We start from the raw sequence: 23,453 nt of genomic DNA on the forward strand, positions 1-23,453 counted from the left end.
TGTTTACTTTCTCCCCTTCTTGTTTTGTTGAATACATAACTTTATTGATACACAAGCCTGGCTGCACAGAGATGAGTCACAGGCTGGCCACGCCCCACTGCTCTGTCTGCTGCAGCCACACCCACTAACACTCCTGTGTCTTTCTACACCCAGACCGGAATCTGCTTCTCACCCCATGTCTAAATCCCATCACTGACCGTCCACAGGCTCTGCCCTCACATGTCTATCTAATCCTATCCTGTGTGATACAGCCTGCTGAGCGGTGTATCTAATCCTATCACTGACCGTCCACAGGCTCTGCCCTCGTGTATCTAATCCTATCCTGTGTGATGCAGCCTGCTGACCGGTGTATCTAATCCCATCACTGACCGTCCACAGGCTCTGCCCTCATGTATCTAATCCTATCCTGTGTGATACAGCCTGCTGAGATGTGTATCTAATCCCATTACTGACTATCCACAGGCTCTGTCCTCATGTGTATCTAATCATATCCTGTGTGATACAGCCTGCTGAGCTATGTATCTAATCCTATCACTGACCATCCACAGGCTCTGCCCTCGTGTGTATCTAATCCTATCCTGTGTGATACAGCCTGCTGAGCTATGTATCTAATCCTATCACTGACCATCCACAGGCTCTGCCCTCGTGTGTATCTAATCCTATCCTGTGTGATACAGCCTGCTGAGCTGTGTATCTAATCCCATCACTGACCATCCACAGGCTCTGCCCTCGTGTATCTAATCCTATCCTGTGTGATACAGCCTGCTGAGCTGTGTATCTAATCCTATCCTGTGTGATACAGCCTGCTGAGCGGTGTATCTAATCCCATCACTGACCGTCCACAGGCTCTGCCCTCATGTATCTAATCCTATCCTGTGTGATACAGCCTGCTGAGATGTGTATCTAATCCCATTACTGACTATCCACAGGCTCTGTCCTCATGTGTATCTAATCCTATCCTGTGTGATACAGCCTGCTGAGCTATGTATCTAATCCCATCACTGACCATCCACAGGCTCTGCCCTCGTGTATCTAATCCTATCCTGTGTGATACAGCCTGCTGAGCGGTGTATCTAATCCTATCCTGTGTGATACAGCCTGCTGAGCTGTGTATCTAATCCCATCACTGACCATCCACAGGCTCTGCCCTCGTGTATCTAATCCTATCCTGTGTGATACAGCCTGCTGAGCTGTGTATCTAATCCTATCCTGTGTGATACTGTCTGCTGAGCTGTGTATCTAATCCTATCCTGTGTGATACAGCCTGCTGAGCGGTGTATCTAATCCTATCCTGTGTGATACAGCCTGCTGAGTGGTGTATCTAATCCTATCCTGTGTGATACAGCCTGTTGAGCTATGTATCTAATCCCATCACTGACCATCCACAGGCTCTGCCCTCATGTATCTAATCCTATCCTGTGTGATACAGCCTGCTGAGCTGTGTATCTAATCCTATCCTGTGTGATACAGCCTGCTGAGCTGTGTATCTAATCCTATCACTGACCGTCCACAGGCTCTGCCCTGACATCTGTATCTAATCCTATCCTGTGTGATACAGCCTGCTGAGCCGTGTATCTAATCCCATCACTGACCATCCACAGGCTCTGCCCTCACTATCTCCAGAGTGTGCACACGACCGTATCCATTTGGCAATCCATATTTTTTGCAGTCCCATTGAGTTCTATGGATTTGAGGTGCTCATTTTGAGGACCAGAATAGGACATGTTCTGTCTTTACTGGAACTGACATACGGATGTAAAAAACACGCTGATGACGTCCCTGTGCTTTCCACATCCGTGTGTCAGTTCTGCGAAAGATAGAACATGTCCTATTCTGGTCCTCATAATGCAGATCTAAAACCCATAGAACTCAATGGGACTGCAAAAAAAATGTGAATCGCACACGGACAGTAACCTCATTTAGTGGATCCGTGACTTGCAGACCGCAAAACAGATACGGTTCTGTGCACGAGCCCTATTACTTATACTGAGTGCCCCCATAACAGTGGCATCCACAGCACCCCCATAACAGTGACATCCACAGCGCCCCCATAACAGTGGCATCCACAGCGCCCCCATAACAGTGGCATCCACAGTGCCCCCATAACAGTGGCATCCACAGTGGCATCCACAGCGCCCCCATAACAGTGGCATCCACAGCGCCCCCATAACAGTGACATCCACAGCGCCCCCATAACAGTGACATCCACAGCGCCCCCATAACAGTGACATCCACAGCGACCCCATAACAGTGACATCCACAGCGCCCCCATAACAGTGACATCCACAGCGCCCCCATAACAGTGACATCCACAGCGCCCCCATAACAGTGACATCCACAGTGCCCCATAACAGTGACAGTCACAGTGCCCCCATAATAGTGACATCCACAGTGCCCCCATAACAGTGACATTCAGTGCCCCTAGTGCCATCCAATGCCCCTTTGTGTCATCCACTGTGCCCCAGGGAAATCCAGTGCCCTCATGTGCCATCCTCATTGCCCCAGAGTGCCATCCACAATTCCACAGTGCCGCCCCCCCCCCCATCCCAATTTGCCAGTGAGTGCCCCAAGTGAGATCCGCAGCATAGTAATCAGACTCTGTGGCTGATCGCTATGCTGTCATTCCTGCACAGCGCTTCACATAGAAGCCTGTACACTGCAGAGATTGGCCGGCAATCCCGCGCATGCGCACTAGCATTCAGCCTAGTGCGCTGTGAAGACTGCCGGACGACGCTTTCTCCAGCAGGAGGCAGTGACGTCACTCATGATGATCCTACTTCTGCTGGAGAAAGGAAGCGAAGACAGGAAGATAAGAAGATGGACTTCGGCCAGAAGCAAAGAAAAGCCATCTGGAGGGACCACCTGACCGGGAGAAGATCTCAGGAACGGAAGGTAAGTATGTGATCATTAATCTTTCCTCCACAGGTTAGATTTTTTTATGAAAATATAAGGTTAAGCCCGGAGAACCCCATTAAGGCCCCTTTCACACGAGCGAGTATTCCGCGCGGGTGCTATGTGTGAAGTGAACGCATTGCACCCGCACTGAATCCTGACCTATTAATTTCTATGGGGCTGTTCACTTGTGCGTTGCGTGAAAATCTCAGCATGCTCCTCTTTGTGTGTTTTTCACGCAACGCAGGCCCCATAGAAGTAAATGGGGTTGCGTGAAAATCGCAAGCATCCGCAAGCAAGTGTGGATGCGGTGCGATTTTCACGCACGGTTGCTAGGAGACCCTTATAACATGGTTATAAGGGAAAATAATAGCATTCTGAATACAGAATGCATAGTACAATAGTGCTGGAGGGGTTAAAAAAAAATAAAAAAAAAATTTAACTCACCTTAATCCACTTGCTCGCGCAGCCGGCATCTCTTTCTGTCTTCATCTTAGCTGTGTGCAGGAGAAGGACCTGTGGTGACGTCACAGTCATCACATGATCCATCACATGATCTTTTACCATGGAGATGGATCATGTGATGACCGGAGTGACGTCACCACAGGTCCTGTTACTGCACACAGCTAAGATGAAGTCTGAAGGAGATGCCGGCTGCGCGAACAAGTGGACTAAGGTGAGTTAAATTATTTTTTAACCCCTCCAGCGCTATTGTACTATGCATTCTGTATTCAGAATGCTCTTATTTGGGTACTAAACACGCGCAATTTTTCTCACGCGAGTGCAAAACGCATTACAATGTTTTAAACTCGCGCGGAAAAATCGCGGGTGTTCCCACAACGCACCCGCACATTTTCTTGCAACGCCCGTTTGAAAGAGGCCTAAAAGTTGTCAAAAAAAATTAAAAAAGTTACATTTTTGATGCCAAAACTGCTTAAAGTTGATTTACCAGATGGGTTATGGCCGGGAAACGGTACACATTTTGGCACAAGTCTACGCCTGCTCATGGCAACATATATTTCATATCACATATTATGTGATATCAGAATATTTCAGCGCTTTGTACCCATTATATCCATAGATGCAATAATGTACGGACATCCTCAGTCACCTGATGGGTTTCGCAGCAGAGATCGCCGTGACGCCCTCACCTAACTAACCCTGTTATAAGTCATTGGGGTCTGATGGTCATTGCCGGTGTCTCTCCTGTGATGGATCCGGTATTGCGTTTTATGATGGAAACAGAGCCCAAAAAGTGGTCCTGATTATTTTACATACATAGGTATTAGTGCATCCCCTGGTGGCTGTATAGGGTACTACAACTTTTGCAGGTAGTTCCAGGTCAGTTATTATCCTCCCTAAAGTAGTCTGGTCTATCTTTCTAGTTTAGTGGCCATTATTGGCTCTCCAGCTGTTGCAATACTACAACTCTCAGCATGTCCTGTGGTCGAACCCTAGACCGTATGGTGTGCCTGTGTGTGTATGAGAAAAGCTTGGTCGACAGGATCCGAATAGACATGACATCAGGTGAAGCGCAGTGATCAGTGATGGTCCCAGTGTTTCATCCTTGCAGTTATGTATTTATGGCCTATCATACTGACACACAATGGAAACCCCTTTTAAAGGGTGTGTGGAGGTGCTTGCACACTATAGGAAAAGGCAGTGGCCTCTCTGGTGTCTGGAGACTTGGGAATGCAAATGTAATGTGCAAGCACGACCACAGCTCCTGGCCTGCAGGGTGGTCGCAACCCCTGGAAACGAGCAGTGTATAATGCGATGGAAAAATGAATCCAGCCAGCCAAGGAAGCAATATGGAGAATCACAATATATTAGTAAGTGCCTTGTAGTAACTTTCTCTAAGTGATAAATGCCATCTGCTGAAGTGAGACGATCCCTTTAAGTGGTGGTTTTAGGTTTGGTGCCAAGGCCCTGGATCTTCACGCTGAAACACGGAGTACTAGGGTGAACACCTAGACTTTATTTACAGATCTTTACATTTCGGCAGTGCAGTATACCGCCGGTTACATGTATGACTGATATACACAACAGTCGTGTCCAGAATTACCATCGACATTAATTAATACAGAAACACTATCCATAATAGGCTGACGACCACGGATCATAGATTAGAGCCGCTTCTCCTTGCAGACTGGAGACGTCCCTGATAGCACGCTGCTTCATCCGGATTATAGTCTTGTATCTGGGGCTCCCTGTAACACAGAGGACTGTTACTTACAGGCCTACACCATAGTCACAGACCCTGTCCGCATTTATCAGACTGGGGTTGCTTACATGTTAGTAACCAGTGAATCTAAAGTGAAAAATGAAGCAACTCAGCTAATAATCTTAAATTAAAAATCTCCTCTGGTTAGTGTATACAGCTCTTATGTAGAGTAATGTCTGGTTTCCATGGTTACAGACTACAAATACACCCGGTGTAGTCAGAGCCTGCAGTCGTGTGTCGCTCTACTCGTCTCAGTGGAGAGGTGGCTGTGCAGATGTGGTCACCTACTAAAAAAATGGGGTAAGTCCACACGAGGCATACAGGCTCCCAAGAGCAGAATATACAATCAGTGATACAGTCCTAACCTCAGTATCTGAGGAAGACCTAAAGGTAGGCAGACAATGTGATAGAGCAGCAGGAAATGCTAGCAGAATGCTGGGGTGTATAGGGAGAGGCATTACCAGTAGACAGAGGGGGGCGCTCATGCCGCTCTACAGAGCACTAGTGAGACCTCATCTGGAGTATTGTGCGCAGTACTGGAGACCATATCTCCAGAAGGATATTGATACTTTGGAGAGAGTTCAGAGAACAGATACTAAACTGGTGCATGGATTGCAGGATAAAACTTACCAGGAAAGATTAAAGGACCTTAACATGTAGAGCTTGGAAGAAAGACGAGACAGAGGGGAGATGAGAGAAACTGCTAAATACATAAAGGGAATCAACAAGGTAAAAGAGGAGAGAAGATTTACAAGAAGAAAAACTGCTACAAGAGGACATAGATTTAAATTAGAGGGACAAAGGTTTGACAGTAATATCAGGAAGTATTACTTTACTGAGAGAGTAGTGGATGCATGGAATAGCCTTCCTGCAGAAGTGGTAGCTGCAAATACAGTGGAGGAGTTTAAGCATGCATGGGATAGGCATAAGGCCATCCTTCATATAAGATAGGGCCGGGGGCTATTCATAGTATTCAGTATATTGGGCAGACTAGATGGGCCAAATGGTTCTTATCTGCCGACACATTCTAGGTTTCTATGTTTTTCACTGTGGAATTGTGGAGGGAAAATCCACACTAAGGGCTCATGCATACGAATGTATTTTCTTTCCATGTCCGTTCCGTTTTTTGTTTTTGTTTTTTTGCTGAACATATGAGGAACCATTCATTTCAATGGGTCTACAAAAAAAATAAAAAAACGGAAGTTACTCCGTGTGCATTCCGTTTCCGTATGTCCGTTCCAAAAAAGAATAGAACATGTCTTATTATTGTCCGCATTACGGACAAGGACAGGACTGTTCTATTAGAGGCCGGACGTTCCGTTCCACAAAATGCATACAGCCGTGTGCATGAGCCCTAAAATGGATAAGATTTAAGGAGTTGCTAAACTTCATCCGCGTTCTGCCTGAAACGTGTGTAAATTGACATGCGGTGAAATCTGCTGCAAATCCTTGACAAATCTGCATTTAACTCCACAACAGATTATTATTTTTTTTTTTGCAGCACTTTATATCTCGTGTGGACATTCCCTTAAAGTTACAGGCACTACTGAATAACTGTACAAATAATGGGTCTTGCAGAGCCTCTATTATGGGATAGAGCATCCCTTGTGACCACGGTTTGCGCTCCATGTTACGGCACAGTAACAGCTAAAGCAGCTAAACATTGTGAAGACTGTGCAAACAGCTCCTTATATCTCAGCTTCTTGAATTCCTGTCAGTGTGATGGGGGTATTTGGATTTTCAAGCATTAAAGGGCATCTGTCAGCAGATTTGTACCTATGACACTGGATGACCTGTTACATGTGCACTTGGCAGCTGAAGACATCTGTGTTGGCCCCATGTTCATATGTGCATTGCTGAGAAAAATTTGGTTTTAATATATGCAAATGAGCCTCTAGAGCAACAGGGGCGTTACCGTTACACCCAGAGGCTCTGCTCTCTCTGCAACTGCCGCTGCCCTTTGTTTGCACTTAGATTGACAGGGCCAGGTGTGATAATGTTTTCACTGCCTTGTCCTGTCAATCAAAGTGCAGAGGGCGCGGCAGTTGCATGGAGAACTAAGCCTCTAGGTGTAACGGCAACGCCCTCATTGCTCCTAGAGGCTCATTTGCATATATTAAAACATCATTTTTCTCAGCAATGCGGGCACATATGAACATGGGACCAACACAGACGCCTTCAGCTGCCAAGTGCACATGTAACAGGTTAGCCAGTGTCATAGGTACAAAACTGCTGACAGATGCCCTTTAAGCGGTGTCATACATACAGGCATCTAAGCCCCCAACTCACATTGGTTTCATGAATGGAGATCTGGTCGTGGTCCATCGTGAGATAGGTGACGGCATCATGGATGGAGGGAAAGACTTGAGACTTGGTGATAGTTTCGTTAAATAAGTTCCCGTCCTCCAGCCCCTTTATCACTGTTGCTATTGGAATAAATGTAGAGCAATTGTAATTAGACCTAGGATCCTACAGGAATTCACCCAGCTTTCCCAGACCCCTGATTAACTCTTGTAATAGGCCTATTTACTATGCCTTATTCCTATAACTTTTTTACCATTGCAGCCAGCTAGGTAGACATCCACTTCAATTTCAGCAAAACTTTTGAAGATCTGAAAAAAAGAGAAAGAAGAAGTAAATCATCGGTCCAACGCTGCAAACATAAAATCTAACACAGGTATAAAAATACAGCGTCTTGCTTTTTTATCTTCCAAAATAACGGACTGTATTTTTAAGTGACAGTAATATGACTGTGTGAATAAGGTTGTCAGTCTTATCTCCATTCTGGACTGTGCCATTACAGTTGTCAGGTTTTATATCCATTCTGGACTGTGTCAATTGCCAGGCTCTATTCTCTTTCAGGTAAGATGTATGAAAAGGTTGTCAGGTCTTATCCTCATTCTAGACTGTGTAAAAAAAAAAGGTTTTCGGGGCTTATTCTGTTTTCATCATCTTTAGGACTCTTCTGGAGCCTGCAGAACCTGGATATTTTTTTAGACGTGAAGTGGAGCGTCATCTGACAACTCTGCCCTGTAGAGCTAGCTCATTTGACGGCTTATCTCTGATCTCCTGACCTCATAAACACTTATCTAAGCCATATTTTTATTGGTTTGATAAGAATTGAGCTATAATGAGTGTTTATGGGACCAGGAGATCAGAGATAAGAGCTACACATGAGCCATCAGATGACAGGATTCAAAGAAAAAAAAGTGACAGCTTGGAGACTGACTTTTAACCCCTGTAACTCAGAAACAGCTGAATATTTAAAAAATATAGATTTTTAGCCAAGAATGAGTAAAATGCAAAAAATAAATAAATAATAATTGCCCAAAAGGTGTCCATAGCCTTTAAGCATTTTTTTCAACTTTTGCACGGTTATTAATATTCAGTGCACTTACTTTCCTTAAAACTTTAACACAGACTGTATCTACAAAATTCACAGATGAGAAATCCAATATTAACGAATGGAAATTCGGCCTCTCCAGACCCAGTGACTGAAGCGTGCTCTTTCCACCACTCTCTTCATTTCCAGCATGTTTTGGTACAATGATGACGGATCCATCTGCCGTCTCCTGCTCCTTGTTCTATATAAAAAATGTACTATATCTTATTTAATTATTTATATACCACCAACAAATTCCGCAGCGCTTTACAATCGGGGTTCATGTACAGAGTCACAAATAACACAGCAACAGACAAGCCAACAATTTAAACAAGATGAAAGAGGGCCGTGCTCTCGAGGGCTTACAACCTATGAGGAGATAGGGGGACACAGGAGGTAACAAGTGCTTGATTTGTGCAATGGTCCGCCATCTTAACACAATAGGGATGCTACTCACAAAAAGTTAGGGATGTTTGACTTGTGGATGAAATTCAAGGATGAACCTAAATGCCTTGTAACCTTAACAGGCGAACCTAATGTGACCGTCTCTAAACTTCTGAATGCACATGTCCAACTGTTCAGTGCTTTTTGCACAACTTGCTGTTCTCTAACAAGGAGCTTAATTCACAACAGGTGTTTACTCCATGGAACATCCAATACATTTCCTGGTTCAATTACAATTGGTATTAAACAGTCCTCCTCATCATGCTATTCACATTCTGACATCATGAGACCAAGACTACGCCTAACAATTGATTAACAGTACCTTGTGTAGCTGGCCAGCTAAGACTTGCCCTGGATTGCTAGTATAGCTTATTTGTGTATACAGCTAGACCTGCCAATGGCCTTGGTACAGTTCCTATGTTTAGGTGTTAAAGACAAAAGCAGAGTTGTTTGCTGTGACATCATGTTTTGGATGTCATATAACTGATATGTTTTGTGTTCACAGAAGCAGAAAAAGATAATATGCCTTTAAGATTCATTTGGTAATGTAAGGTAAGCTCAGTGACACAGCAGAAACAACAGAAAGCATAGTGTTAATCTGTTGTTGCTGGGCAGAAGTCTAGACCAATCACAGCCCGCTTCTCACACAGCAGGAGTTTTCACCAATCACAGCCAGCCTCACACACAGCCTGTCTGGAAATTTCCCCAGCTCCTGCTGCTAGAATTATTATTCACCAGAGACAGGAGCTGAAGAGACATTCACTCCACTGAGAGCTGAGTTCTATGGGAACAAGAGGCCAAAATAGGTAGTTAAAACAGTTATATAATGTTTATATTGTTAGTATTGTGCTTAGAACTGTATATTGACCTAGATATATATGTGTTTACTTACAGTTCCACCAATTACAACCATACCAGATCATACTCAACCAATCTGCAAATAGTCATTGCTAACTGCATGTGAACTATTAGTTAGACCTCAGATATACCTCTCAGAGAGATCATAAAGTGCTTAAATAACTTAAAGTGAGAGTACAGATACTGAAGAGAGAAATATATCCACCATTTTATGTTGAATGACAAGATTGAACAGTTGAACCACCATCTTATGCATACCGCCATTTTATGAATCTTTATGCAACACATGTTTTGTACATGGACTGTACGGCAGTGTTATATATGAAGAAAAGTTGAAGTTAATAAAGAAGTTATTTCAAGCATTTGGTGTCCTCTTTAAACCTACAATTTCCATAGAACGGCGCTAGAGGAATTACAGAGTAACAGTCTGGTTAGACAAAGTCAGAGATATTAAAATTCTTCTAATGCCACAGCGCAAAAGGCACTTCATAGTGCTGCGCCTGCCACACCTCGCCATTGTCAGACTTCAAGCAGGATGTTCTCAGACAGAAGTGGCCACTGAGCTTAAAGTGTCACAGAGTGTCATCAGCAGGTTGTATCAGAGATACAGAGAGACTGGAAGAGTCACAGAAAGGTAGAGAAGTGGACATCGTTTGGCCACATCCCAAACTGATGACCACTTCATTGTGAACAATGCCCTGCGGAACCGGATGGTGAATGCCAAACCACTCCAGGCACCCAAGTGTCAAGTCAGACCATTCGAAACCGTTTACATCAGCGTGGTCTGCGTGCTAGATGACCTGCAAGGGTACCTGACCACACCACCGGGCACAGGTGTCATCATCTTGCATAGGCCAGGGAGAATCTACACTGAACGAGGGACCAGTGGGCCTCAATGCTGTTCACTGATGAAAGTCGATTCACGCTGAGCAGAAATAATGGCCGCCAGCAATGTTGGAGACGTCAAGGAGAGCGCTATGCATCAGCCACTGCCTTTGGTGGTGGTGGTGTTATAGTGTGGGCAGGTGTGTCTAGTCCATACAGGACCGCCCTACACTTTGTGAATGGTCCAGTGACAAGCCCAGACTACTTGAAGAACATCATTAATCCAGTCATTGTGCCTCTGCATGAACAACACAGGCCTCATTTCATCTTCATGGAGGACAATGCGCCAGCTCATCGAGGTCGCATCATTAGGGAACGGCTGCTGGAGACTGGGTCACCTCAAATGGAGTGGCCTGCACTTTCTCCAGACCTGAATCCCATTGAAAACCTATTGGATCAGCTGAGTCCCATTGTAGAGGCTTGTAACTCTCGTAACTCTGTACCCCAGAACCTCAATGACCTGAGGACCGCCCTTCAAGAAGAGTTAGATGCTATGCCTCAGCAGATAATAGGTCGACATCGTTGTCAAGCTGGAATTGATGCTCAAGGCCACAGGACAAGTTATTGAGACATTGACATTTTTGTGGCGGTGTACCCAGCACTGGTGTCGGCTTTTGTTTCAATAAATAGTTTGAGATGAGGAAATCACCATTGCTGCTTCTACTTAAATGCCCTACGTCCATGATACAATATCAATGGAGTGGGAACTTTTTACGTTTCCCATAAATTTCACCCAAATGCCAAATATCCTTAACTTTTTTTGAGTAGTGTATGAAGCTGCATGAGCCGTCACCAGCCAATATATGAGTGCATAGGGTGTGGATATTTGACGATGGATCAGGTTCAGAAAAGGTTGATGGGGGGGGGGGGGTGAATGGAGGTGAATTAGATTAGGGGATGTGATAGGCCACCTTAAAAAGATACATTTTCAGGGAACGCCTAAAACTGTGGATGTTGTGAATTAACCTAATTGCCTGGGGTAGGGCGTTCCAAAGAACCATTGCAGCTCGGGAGAAGTCTTGGAGACAGGAGTGAGAGGTTTGGATTATGGTGGATGTCAGTCGTAAGTCATTGGCTGAATTAAGAGCACGGGTTGATGGTTGACAGAAATGAGGTAGAGATGTAGGGGGTGCAGCACTGTGGAGAGCTTTGTGGGGGAGGATGAGAAGATTAAATTGAATCCTGTAGTGTACGGGCAAGAAGAAAGATGTTCTCTCTAGCGCCACCGATTGACATCTTCTCCATAAGCATCTTCTCCAGGCCAACTCAAAATCTTCTCCATAAGCAAAAGAGACCCATCCACAGACAGCTGTTTCGGGATTTTTGAGCCTCATCAGTGCAGAGCAGGGTACTGGTTTGGGTGATTGTGAGGCCTCTGAGATGGGTCTGGGACAATAAAGTTTCACCTTGTGTAGACCGCCATATTGGGGTAGAGAGTTTTACAGACCAGACAATGTTCCCTGAGAAAAAATGTATGCAAACTAGGTCTCTGGTTTCTCGCCCTTTGAACTTACCTCCTGTATCGCATATTCAAAATTTCCAATCTCGAGGTGGTCAAAGGCAATGTTGTCATGTCCTGTGATCTGCGAGAAAGAAGACGGGACAGGTTTATGGTAGAAGAGGACACTATAAGCAGCACAAAATGTTTTCCACGTAATTTGTGCGCAGTTGTTAATGCAGCGGTAGTGAGATTTTTCCATGGACTCGTTTTCTGGCCCTAACTTCAGTTCATAAAACATCCCTGTCTTTGCAGAATGCTGGGAACCTGCCTGTATCGCTGGTGACGTTCCCGAGCTGATCTGTAAGGCCACTTTCAGACTAGTGATCTTTCAGATGGAGAGCTTTCACGAGATCTAAGGACACTAAACCACCAGCATGTCATTATACTGTCTATTTTCTCTTTATGTTTTAGATCCTGCTGCTGTATGTACAGGAGACAAGTCACGAGAAGAGCCCAGCGTCTGGCGCATGCGCAGGGAAGTGCGGTGTGCTGGCCTCTCCTCCGATAGATTAATGCAGCACTTGCTGTTTTATGACAACACCAAAATGGACAGTTTGGGGAGGGGCAAGTTTAGAACGTTAGACCCCTAGTACCTAAACTCTAGTTCCCTTTAACCCCTTAAAGACCGGGCCAATTTTTGTTTTACCTGCTTGCTGTCAACATTGTAGGCGTCATTACTGCTCCGCAGTCCCATTCACTTCAATGCGAAGGAGCAGACGGAGTGTAAGGCTAGGTCTACACGACGACAATAAGTTGCGCGACACATAGGGCACAACTACACTGCGACATTTGTCATAATGATAGTCTATGGTGTCGCACTGCGACATGCGGCTGTGACGTGACAGTCGCTGAAAAATCCATTTCGAATTGATTTTTTGCGACTGTCGCATCGCAGCATGTCGCAGTGCGACACCATAGACTATCATAATGCCGCGTGACAAATGTCCTCGTGTAGACCTAGCCGAAAGGGCCGAAAAATGGAAAGGAGCGAAACGTTCGTTTATCGGGTAATTGGATCGTTAGAGTAGCACAAAAATCCTTGTTTCCCAGTTGCAGATTGTGCTGTGAAACAACGAATCTGTATGGGGAAGCGCGATGGCGTTACTAATCACTCCTCCCCATACTCTGGAGGAGATCTCAGGAACGCTTCCTTCCTGACAATCTGCCTGTACATCGTCCCGTGTAAAGGGACCGTAACTGCTCCTTCCCATTGACGTGAATGGGGATGGAGGACCTGCTCACCGCTGTGATGTCAATGCCGAGCAGGTAAACTTGTACCAGCGCTGCATTCTCTTCAGACAGCTGATCCGTAGGACTCCCGCCGATCTGATATTGATGACCTATTCTGAGGATAGGTCATCAATACAGGAAATGGAACAACCCCTTTAAAGGGAACCTGTCACCGGGATTTTGTGTATAGAGCTGAGGCTCTGTGTGCTTTTATTGTGTAAAATAAACGATTTGATACATATTCAAATTAACCTGAGATGAGTCCTGTATGTGAGATGAGTCAGGGACAGGACTCATCTCAGGTTAATTTGCATATGTATCAAATCGGTTTTTTTACACAATAAAAGCACACAGAGCTATGGGGACTGGGTATTGCGGATGTGCTAGCGGCCATCTAGCAACCCATGTCCTCAGCTCTATACACAAGATCCCGGTGACAGGTTCCCTTTAAGTTGCTCGCTGATGGTCAATGTTAGTTTAGCTGATAACCTATGATGGTTAAGTGCACACAGTTGTCGCACCCTCACCTCCTCGCTGGCCTCATTCTCCTTCTTCGCTTTTTTCAATGCTTTAAGCTCCTTGTTCTCTCTTTTCTTTATCGCTTTCCTCTTCTTCTGGATCAGCTTCTCCACATCTACCCCGCACTATCGTAGGAGAGATGGACAGACACAAAGTAGATTACAAAGTTGCAGGAGTTTTCATTGCAAAACTAGGAAATCCCTTTAAGTTCCCTTCTACGTTTACCTTCCGGTAGAGGGTCCCTAGATACTGATCTGCATTGGCGTAATAGACCGTGGAGGAAGAGTGGAAGATTTTTATCCTTGGTATCTCCTTTGCCTGGAACATGGAAATGTGTAACTTGCAGCTGCTGCTTTCACAAACAGCGCCACACTTGTCCATGGGTCGAGTCTGGCATTGCAGTTCGACTCCATTGAAGTCAGTGAGGTCGTGCTGTAATACCGCAGACAACCTGTGGACTGGTGTGGCGGCAGTTTTTTTTTTTTTACAATAAAGCTACCATGTTTTTGTAATAATGGACAACCTCCTTATCCACCTCTGCCTGTACTCTAGCTTTGCTGCATGGAAACTGCTGTTGACAGATCTCTTATTTTGTGTCTCAGTTTAGTACTGTGAGTTGATAATGATGCCCTACTGTGAGTAGGCCGTGGATCGACCGGATAATACCCCTGGGCAAACCCACACACAAATATCCTGTCGAAAATTCATGGGTTTGTCCGCCTGATCATCATCCTATAAAAGAGGCCTAAATCCCACGATGGATGTGCTGCAAGGGTTATTTACTCAAAAATAGCACGATTTTATGATCCGTCGTCATCAGCTATCCTGCTTACTGACAGTTTCCATGCAGCAACAGAATTTACAGCTAGTGTTTAATGACAATTCTTGGGGAAAAACCCCACAGATTTAAAGGCACGGTTGCCGTTACCTGATGACACCTTGACACGTCTCTGTAAATACTTGTTTCGTACACTTGGCCTAAGATGGAGAAATTGGATCTGAAACAGCAACAGAGATTTAATCCCAGATCAGTTATACAGCAAAACCCTGCCCCTCCTTACTGAGAGCATCACCAAATGGGATAGGTCTTTAGGGTCCATTCACACGTCCGCAAGTTGCAAATTGCGGATCCGCAAAACACAGACACCAGCCATGTGCATTCTGCATTTTGCGGACCGCACATGGCCAGCACTTTAACCACCTCCGGACCGCCTAACGCGCCGATGCGTCCGGAAGGTGGTTGCTTTTCTCCTCCTGGACGCATATACGCGTCATCTCGCGAGACGCGAGATTTCCTGTGAACGCGCGCACACAGGCGCGCGCGCTCACAGGAACGGAAGGTAAGCGAGTGGATCTCCAGCATGCCAGCGGCGATCGTTCGCTGGCAGGCTGGAGATCCGAATTTTTTAACCCCTAACAGGTATATTAGACGCTGTTTTCATAACAGCGTCTAATATACCTCCTACCTGGTCCTCTGGTGGTCCCTTTTGTTAGTATCGACCACCAGAGGACTCAGGTAGGTCAGTACAGTCGCACCAAACACCACACTACACTACACCCCCCCCCCCCGTCACTTATTAACCCCTTATAAACCCCTGATCACCCATGATCACCCCATATAAACTCCCTGATCACCCCCCTGTCATTGATCACCGCCCTGTCATTGATCACCCCCCTGTCAGGCTCCGTTCAGACGTCCGTATGATTTTTACGGATCCACGGATACATGGATCGGATCCGCAAAACGCATACGGACGTCTAAATGGAGCCTTACAGGGGGGTGATCAATGACAGGCGGGTGATCACCCATATACACTCCCTGATCACCCCCTGTCATTGATCACCCCCCTGTCATTGATCACCCCCCTGTAAGGCTCCATTCAGACGTCCGCATGATTTTTACGGATCCATGGATACATGGATCGGATCCGCAAAAACACATGCGGACGTCTGAATGGAGCCTTACAGGGGGGTGATCACCCATATACACTCCCTGATCACCCCCTGTCATTGATCACCCCCCTGTAAGGCTCCATTCAGACGTCCGCATGATTTTTACGGATCCATGGATACATGGATCGGATCCACAAAACACATGCGGACGTCTGAATGGAGCCTTACAGGGGGTGATCAATGACAGGCGGGTGATCACCCATATACACTCCCTGATCACCCCCCTGTCATTGATCACCCCCCTGTAAGGCTCCATTCAGACGTCCGCATGTTTTTTGTGGATCCGATCCATGTATCCATGGATCCGTAAAAAATCATGCGGATGTCTGAATGGAGCCTTACAGGGGGTGTGATCAGTGACAGGGGGGTGATCACCCTGATCACCCCCTGTCATTGATAACCCCCCTGTAAGGCTCCATTCAGACGTCCGCATGTTTTTTGTGGATCCGATCCATGTATCCATGGATCCGTAAAAAATCATGCGGATGTCTGAATGGAGCCTTACAGGGGGTGTGATCAGTGACAGGGGGGTGATCACCCTGATTACCCTGATCACCCCCTGTCATTGATAACCCCCCTGTAAGGCTCCATTCAGACGTCCGCATGCGTTCTGTGGATCCGATCCATGTATCCATGGATCCGTAAAAAATCATGCGGATGTCTGAATGGAGCCTTACAGGGGGGGTGATCAGTGACAGGGGGGTGATCACCCTGATTACCCTGATCAACCCCTGTCATTGATAACCCCCCTGTAAGGCTCCATTCAGACGTCCGCATGCGTTCTGTGGATCCGATACATGTATCCATGGATCCGTAAAAAATCATGCGGATGTCTGAATGGAGCCTTACAGGGGGGGTGATCAGTGACAGGGGGGTGATCACCCTGATCACCCTGATCACCCCCTGTCATTGATAACCCCCCTGTAAGGCTCCATTCAGACGTCCGCATGTTTTTTGTGGATCCGATCCATGTATCCATGGATCCGTAAAAAATCATGCGGATGTCTGAATGGAGCCTTACAGGGGGTGTGATCAGTGACAGGGGGGTGATCACCCTGATCACCCTGATCACCCCCTGTCATTGATAACCCCCCTGTAAGGCTCCATTCAGACGTCCGCATGTTTTTTGTGGATCCGATCCATGTATCCATGGATCCGTAAAAAATCATGCGGATGTCTGAATGGAGCCTTACAGGGGGTGTGATCAGTGACAGGGGGGTGATCACCCTGATCACCCCCTGTCATTGATAACCCCCCTGTAAGGCTCCATTCAGACGTCCGCATGTTTTTTGTGGATCCGATCCATGTATCCATGGATCCGTAAAAAATCATGCGGATGTCTGAATGGAGCCTTACAGGGGGTGTGATCAGTGACAGGGGGGTGATCACCCTGATCACCCTGATCACCCCCTGTCATTGATAACCCCCCTGTAAGGCTCCATTCAGACGTCCGCATGTTTTTTGTGGATCCGATCCATGTATCCATGGATCCGTAAAAAATCATGCGGATGTCTGAATGGAGCCTTACAGGGGGTGTGATCAGTGACAGGGGGGTGATCACCCTGATCACCCCCTGTCATTGATAACCCCCCTGTAAGGCTCCATTCAGACGTCCGCATGTGTTTTGCGGATCCGATCCATGGATCCGTAAAAATTATACGGACGTCTGAATGGAGCCTTACCAGGGGGGTGATCAATGACAGGGGGGTGATCCGGGAGTCTATATGGGTGATCACCCCCCTGTCATTGATCACCCCCCCTGTCATTGATCACCCCCCCCCCCCTGTAAGGCTAAATTCAGACATTTTTTTTGGCACAAGTTAGCGGAAATTTTTTTTTTTTTTTTGTTTTTTCTTACTAAGTCTCATATTCCACTAACTTGTGTCAAAAAATAAAATCTCCCATGAACTCACCATACCCCTCACGGAATCCAAATGCGTAAACATTTTTAGACATTTATATTCCAGACTTCTTCTCACGCTTTAGGGCCCCTAAAAAGCCAGGGCAGTATAAATACCCCACATGTGACCCCATTTTGGAAAGAAGACACCCCAAGGTATTTGCTGAGGGGCATATTGAGTCCATGAAAGATTGAAATTTTTGTCCTAAGTTAGCGGAAAGTGAGACTTTGTGAGAAAAAAACAAAAAAAATCAATTTCCGCTAACTTATGCAAAAAATATAAAATTTCTAGGAACTCGCCAGGCCCCTCATTGAATACCTTGGGGCGTCTTCTTTCCAAAGTGGGGTCACATGTGGGGTATTTATACTGCCCTGGCTTTTTAGGGGCCCGAAAGTGTGAGAAGAAGTCTGGGATCCAAATGTCTAAAAATGCCCTCCTAAAAGGAATTTGGGCCCCTTTGCGCATCTAGGCTGCAAAAAAGTGTGACACATCTGGTATCGCCGTACTCAGGAGAAGTTGGGGAATGTGTTTTGGGGTGTAATTTTACATATACCCATGCTGGGTGAGAGAAATATCTTGGTCAAATGCCAACTTTGTATAAAAAAATAGGAAAAGTTGTCTTTTGCCAAGATATTTCTCTCACCCAGCATGGGTATATGTAAAATGACACCCCAAAACACATTCCCCAACTTCTCCTGAGTACGGCGATACCAGATGTGACACTTTTTTGCTGCCAAGGTGGGCAAAGGGGCGCATATTCCAAAGTGCACCTTTCGGATTTCACAGGCCATTTTTTACAGATTTTGATTGCAAGGTACTTCTTACACATTTGGGCCCCTAAATTGCCAGGGCAGTATAACTACGCCACAAGTGACCCCATTTTGGAAAGAAGACACCCCAAGGTATTCCGTGAGGGGCACGGCGAGTTCCTCGAATTTTTTATTTTTTGTCACAAGTTAGCGGAAAATGATGATTTTTCTTTTTTTTTCTTTTTTCCTTACAAAGTCTCATATTCCACTAACTTGCGACAAAAAAAAAAAAATTCTAGGAACTCGCCATGCCCCTCACAGAATACCTTGGGGTGTCTTCTTTCCAAAATGGGGTCACTTGTGGCGTAGTTATACTGCCCTGGCAATTTAGGGGCCCAAATGTGTGCGAAGAACTTTGCAATCAAAATGTGTAAAAAATGACCGGTGAAATCCGAAAGGTGCACTTTGGAATATGTGCCCCTTTGCCCACCTTGGCAGCAAAAAAGTGTGACACATCTGGTATCGCCGTACTCAGGAGAAGTTGGGGAATGTGTTTTGGGGTGTCATTTTACATATACCCATGCTGGGTGAGAAAAATATCTTGGTCAAATGCCAACTTTGTATAAAAAAATGGGAAAAGTTGTCTTTTGCCAAGATATTTCTCTCATCCAGCATGGGTATATGTAAAATGACACCCCAAAACACATTCCCCAACTTCTCCTGAGTACGGCGATACCAGATGTGTGACACTTTTTTGCTGCCAAGGTGGGCAAAGGGGCACATATTCCAAAGTGCACCTTTCAGATTTTGCAGGCCATTTTACACAGATTTTGATTGCAAAGTTCTTCTCACACATTTGGGCCCCTAAATTGCCAGGGCAGTATAACTACGCCACAAGTGACCCCATTTTGGAAAGAAGACACCCCAAGGTATTCCGTGAGGGGCATGGCGAGTTCCTAGAATTTTTTATTTTTTGTCGCAAGTTAGTGGAATATGAGACTTTGTAAGGATAAAAGAAAAAAAAAAAAATCATCATTTTCCGCTAACTTGTGACAAAAAATAAAAAATTCTAGGAACTCGCCATGCCCCTCACGGAATACCTTGGGGTGTCTTCTTTCCAAAATGGGGTCACTTGTGGCGTAGTTATACTGCCCTGGCAATTTAGGGGCCCAAATGTGTGAGAAGAACTTTGCAATCAAAATCTGTAAAAAATGGCCTGCAAAATCTGAAAGGTGCACTTTGGAATATGTGCCCCTTTGCCCACCTTGGCAGCAAAAAAGTGTCACACATCTGGTATCGCCGTACTCAGGAGAAGTTGGGGAATGTGTTTTGGGGTGTCATTTTACATATACCCATGCTGGATGAGAGAAATATCTTGGCAAAAGACAACTTTTCCCATTTTTTTATACAAAGTTGGCATTTGACCAAGATATTTTTCTCACCCAGCATGGGTATATGTAAAATGACACCCCAAAACACATTCCCCAACTTCTCCTGAGTACGGCGATACCAGATGTGTCACACTTTTTTGCTGCCAAGGTGGGCAAAGGGGCACATATTCCAAAGTGCACCTTTTGGATTTCACCGGTCATTTTTTACACATTTTGATTGCAAAGTTCTTCTCACACATTTGGGCCCCTAAATTGCCAGGGCAGTATAACTACGCCACAAGTGACCCCATTTTGGAAAGAAGATACCCCAAGGTATTCCGTGAGGGGCATGGCGAGTTCCTAGAATTTTTTATTTTTTGTCGCAAGTTAGTGGAATATGAGACTTTGTAAGAAAAATAAAAAAAATAAAAATCATCATCATTTTCCGCTAACTTGTGACAAAAAATAAAAAGTTCTATGAACTCACTATGCCCATCAGCGAATACCTTAGGGTGTCTACTTTCCGAAATGGGGTCATTTGTGGGGTGTTTCTACTGTCTGGGCGTTGTAGAACCTCAGGAAACATGACAGGTGCTCAGAAAGTCAGAGCTGTTTCAAAAAGCGGAAATTCACATTTTTGTACCATAGTTTGTAAATGCTATAACTTTTACCCAAACCATTTTTTTTTTGCCCAAACATTTTTTTTTTATCAAAGACATGTAGAACAATAAATTTGGCGAAAAATTTATATATGGATGTCGTTTTTTTTGCAAAATTTTACAGCTGAAAGTGAAAAATGTCATTTTTTTGCAAAAAAATCGTTACATTTTGATTAATAACAAAAAAAGTAAAAATGTCAGCAGCAATAAAATACCACCAAATGAAAGCTCCATTAGTGAGAAGAAAAGGAGGTAAAATTCATTTGGGTGGTAAGTTGCATGACCGAGCGATAAACGGTGAAAGGAGTGTAGTGCAGAAGTGTAAAAAGTGCTCTGGTCATGAAGGGGGTTTCACCTAGCGGGGCTGAAGTGGTTAAAGGGAGTTTTTTACGCCGATTGACCCTATTAATCTAGTAGCACACTTATGTCCACGGCATCCCCCCTATTAAAACTGTTCTTACCGTTAGTTCCCTGCTAGCATCATTCGTCCAAAAAACACTTTTATTCCATATGCAAATGAGGCTGTGAAGGTGCCCAGGGGCGGCCTTACAACGGCCGGTGCCCAGGCCCCTGGGTCATTTTCATACCAATTCACTCCCCCTCCTCCGCGTCTGCCCGCCCATCCGCGACGTCTGCCCGCCCATGGTCTCTACTCTATCTTTCCTCCTACTGTCCGTAATCCCGCGCATGCGCCGATGACCGCGATATCGGCGCGTGCGCATTGAATGACCACAGTCTGGCCGGGGCATCACAGTTTATTATCACAGCATCACGGCAAGAACGCAAGTTAGGCCGGGGCCGGCGCATGCGCACAGTAAACTGTGATGCCCCGGCCAGACTGTGGTCATACAATGCGCACGCGCCGATATCGCGGTCATCGGCGCATGCACGGGATTACGGACAGTAGGAGGAAAGATAGAGAAGAGACCATGGGTGGGCAGATGCGGCGGATGGGCGGGCAGACGCGGAGGAGGGGGAGTGAATTGGTATGAAAATGACCCAGGGGCCTGGGCACCGGCCGTTGTAAGGCCGCCCCTGGGCACCTTCACAGCCTCATTTGCATACGGAATAAAAGTGTTTTTTGGACGAATGATGCTAGCAGGGAACTAACGGTAAAAACAGTTTTAATAGGGGGGATGCCGTGTACTTAAGTGTGTTAATAGGTTAATAGGGTCAATCGGCGTGAAAGACTCCCTTTAAATAGAAATGCCTTTTCTTGTCCGTGTCTGCGGACAAGAATAGGACATGATCTATTTTGTTGCGGAACGGAAGTGCGGATGCGGACAGCACACTGTGTGCTGTCCGCATCTTTTGCGGCCACATTGAAAATGATCCGTTCAGCAACGTTGCAAAACAGATCCGGATCCATTTTGCGGACGTGCGAATGGACCCTTATGAATGTCATGGTCTAGCAATTTTTTGGGGAGGGAGGTCCAAAACTCTGAGCCAATTCCATAGTGCGGTATATGATTTTCTGCTTTCAGTCTCGCTATGGGAAGCTCCCAGCATATGGATTCATACAGCTAGTACTGAACTTAGTGGAAGCTGTATGATTCTGTATGCAGTGAGCTCCCTCTAGTGGTGGCTGCGGTTAGCCACTGTGAAAGTATTACAATGGTAGGATCTCAGTGCCAGGTCCCTGCCACCATAGTGGTTGTGTCCTCTGCCATGTGTGCTGTGCTAGCCTTTCAAAGACCACTCACAACTGTGTCCTGAAGATAATGGTCAGCAAGGAAAACGCGACAGAGATGGCCAGACCAATGTCCATATTGAACAGAATTGTGGCAGCAAAGGTCACCAACCAGGTAAGCTGCAACAGAAGAAAATGAATCGGTAAGCCAATAGACATCTAATAACGAATCAGAGCAAGCGAAGTATATCCGTCTGGAGTCTAGCCTAGATGCAATTGTAACAAAACCTTCAGCTGTGAGACGTCTGCAGTGGTTTTCAAACAGTTTCCATACACTGACAGGAAACAGAGATCTTGGTAATGGTTTAGAGTTGATAGCAAACTGTATTAAAAAGCTGTGTAACATTTTATTAAAGCAGGAGTCTCCAATCGGTGGCTCTGCAGCTGCCGCAAAAGTATACAGCTTGGACACCAGGGCATGATGGGAGTTGTAGCTATGCAACAGCTGGAGATCTCTGCACTGTAGAGTGATTCAAGGGGTTGTAATCCGGGATTGCAAAATTGGCTGACTAACAGAAACAGCGCCACGCCTGACCATGGGTTGTGTCTGGTATTGCAGCTCAGTTCCATTGAAGTGACTGGGGTTGAGCTGCTATGCCACACACAACCTGCGGACAGGCATGGCGCTGTTTCTGGAGGAAAGTAGCCATGTTTTTCTGATTCTGGACAACCCCGTCAATAGGTTTGTGTGAAATTGTACGTTTATCCTCTATCCAGAGCGCTCGGCTGTTTCTGGAAATCCCATAGAGAAAGTAAGGTGCGGCAGCGCGCTATTCATTTAGGAGACTCAAGCCCCCTATTATTGTGATCAGGGGGTGGCTCCAGCGGTCGGTCCCTATGGATCAGATGCTTGTCCTCTATCCTGTGGATAGCGGATATGTTTTAACTTCATGCAAACCCTTTCAGCTTTACCAGAAATTTTCGGTGGTGGCAATAGTTTTGGTGGAACTTCCGTGGTGCACATGTGGGGTAAGGACAGAAGGGGTTATGATCCCTGGATACTTACCAGGTCAATTCTGTTGCTTCTCCATAAGACTCGAACTTCTGAGAACTGATTGAACATCCCCTTCAAATTAACTATGATGATTGAAGCCAAAATGGCCTAAAATAAAGGAAAACTGTAAATTTCCCTGCAGCAGATCTGTGCAGAGCATTTCAGGGGTAACTTGATATTAGGCGATTGCTATTTGAGTAAT

The 23,453-nt window shown here is 45.6% G+C and overlaps 1 protein-coding gene across 2 annotated transcripts in view; it reads right to left on the reverse strand.

Moving 5' to 3' along the window:
* Nucleotides 1–4,971: 4,971 nt before the first annotated feature.
* LOC122943090 (solute carrier family 26 member 6-like) overlaps nucleotides 4,972–23,453 on the reverse strand; it is a 41,688-nt gene continuing 23,206 nt past the window's right edge. For both annotated transcript variants that reach the window (XM_044300524.1, XM_044300525.1), the window contains 10 exons: nucleotides 23,264–23,359; nucleotides 22,271–22,377; nucleotides 14,864–14,933; nucleotides 14,161–14,253; nucleotides 13,944–14,060; nucleotides 12,200–12,268; nucleotides 8,515–8,700; nucleotides 7,674–7,728; nucleotides 7,406–7,542; nucleotides 4,972–5,102 (listed from right to left, as the gene is read on the reverse strand). In XM_044300524.1, coding sequence (XP_044156459.1) covers nucleotides 5,079–5,102; nucleotides 7,406–7,542; nucleotides 7,674–7,728; nucleotides 8,515–8,700; nucleotides 12,200–12,268; nucleotides 13,944–14,060; nucleotides 14,161–14,253; nucleotides 14,864–14,933; nucleotides 22,271–22,377; nucleotides 23,264–23,359 — 954 coding nt within the window. In that variant the 3' untranslated portion in view covers nucleotides 4,972–5,078. The remainder of the gene's footprint in view (nucleotides 5,103–7,405; nucleotides 7,543–7,673; nucleotides 7,729–8,514; nucleotides 8,701–12,199; nucleotides 12,269–13,943; nucleotides 14,061–14,160; nucleotides 14,254–14,863; nucleotides 14,934–22,270; nucleotides 22,378–23,263; nucleotides 23,360–23,453) is intronic.

This window comes from Bufo gargarizans, chromosome 7, assembly GCF_014858855.1.
Source record: "Bufo gargarizans isolate SCDJY-AF-19 chromosome 7, ASM1485885v1, whole genome shotgun sequence".
NCBI lineage: Eukaryota > Metazoa > Chordata > Amphibia > Anura > Bufonidae > Bufo > Bufo gargarizans.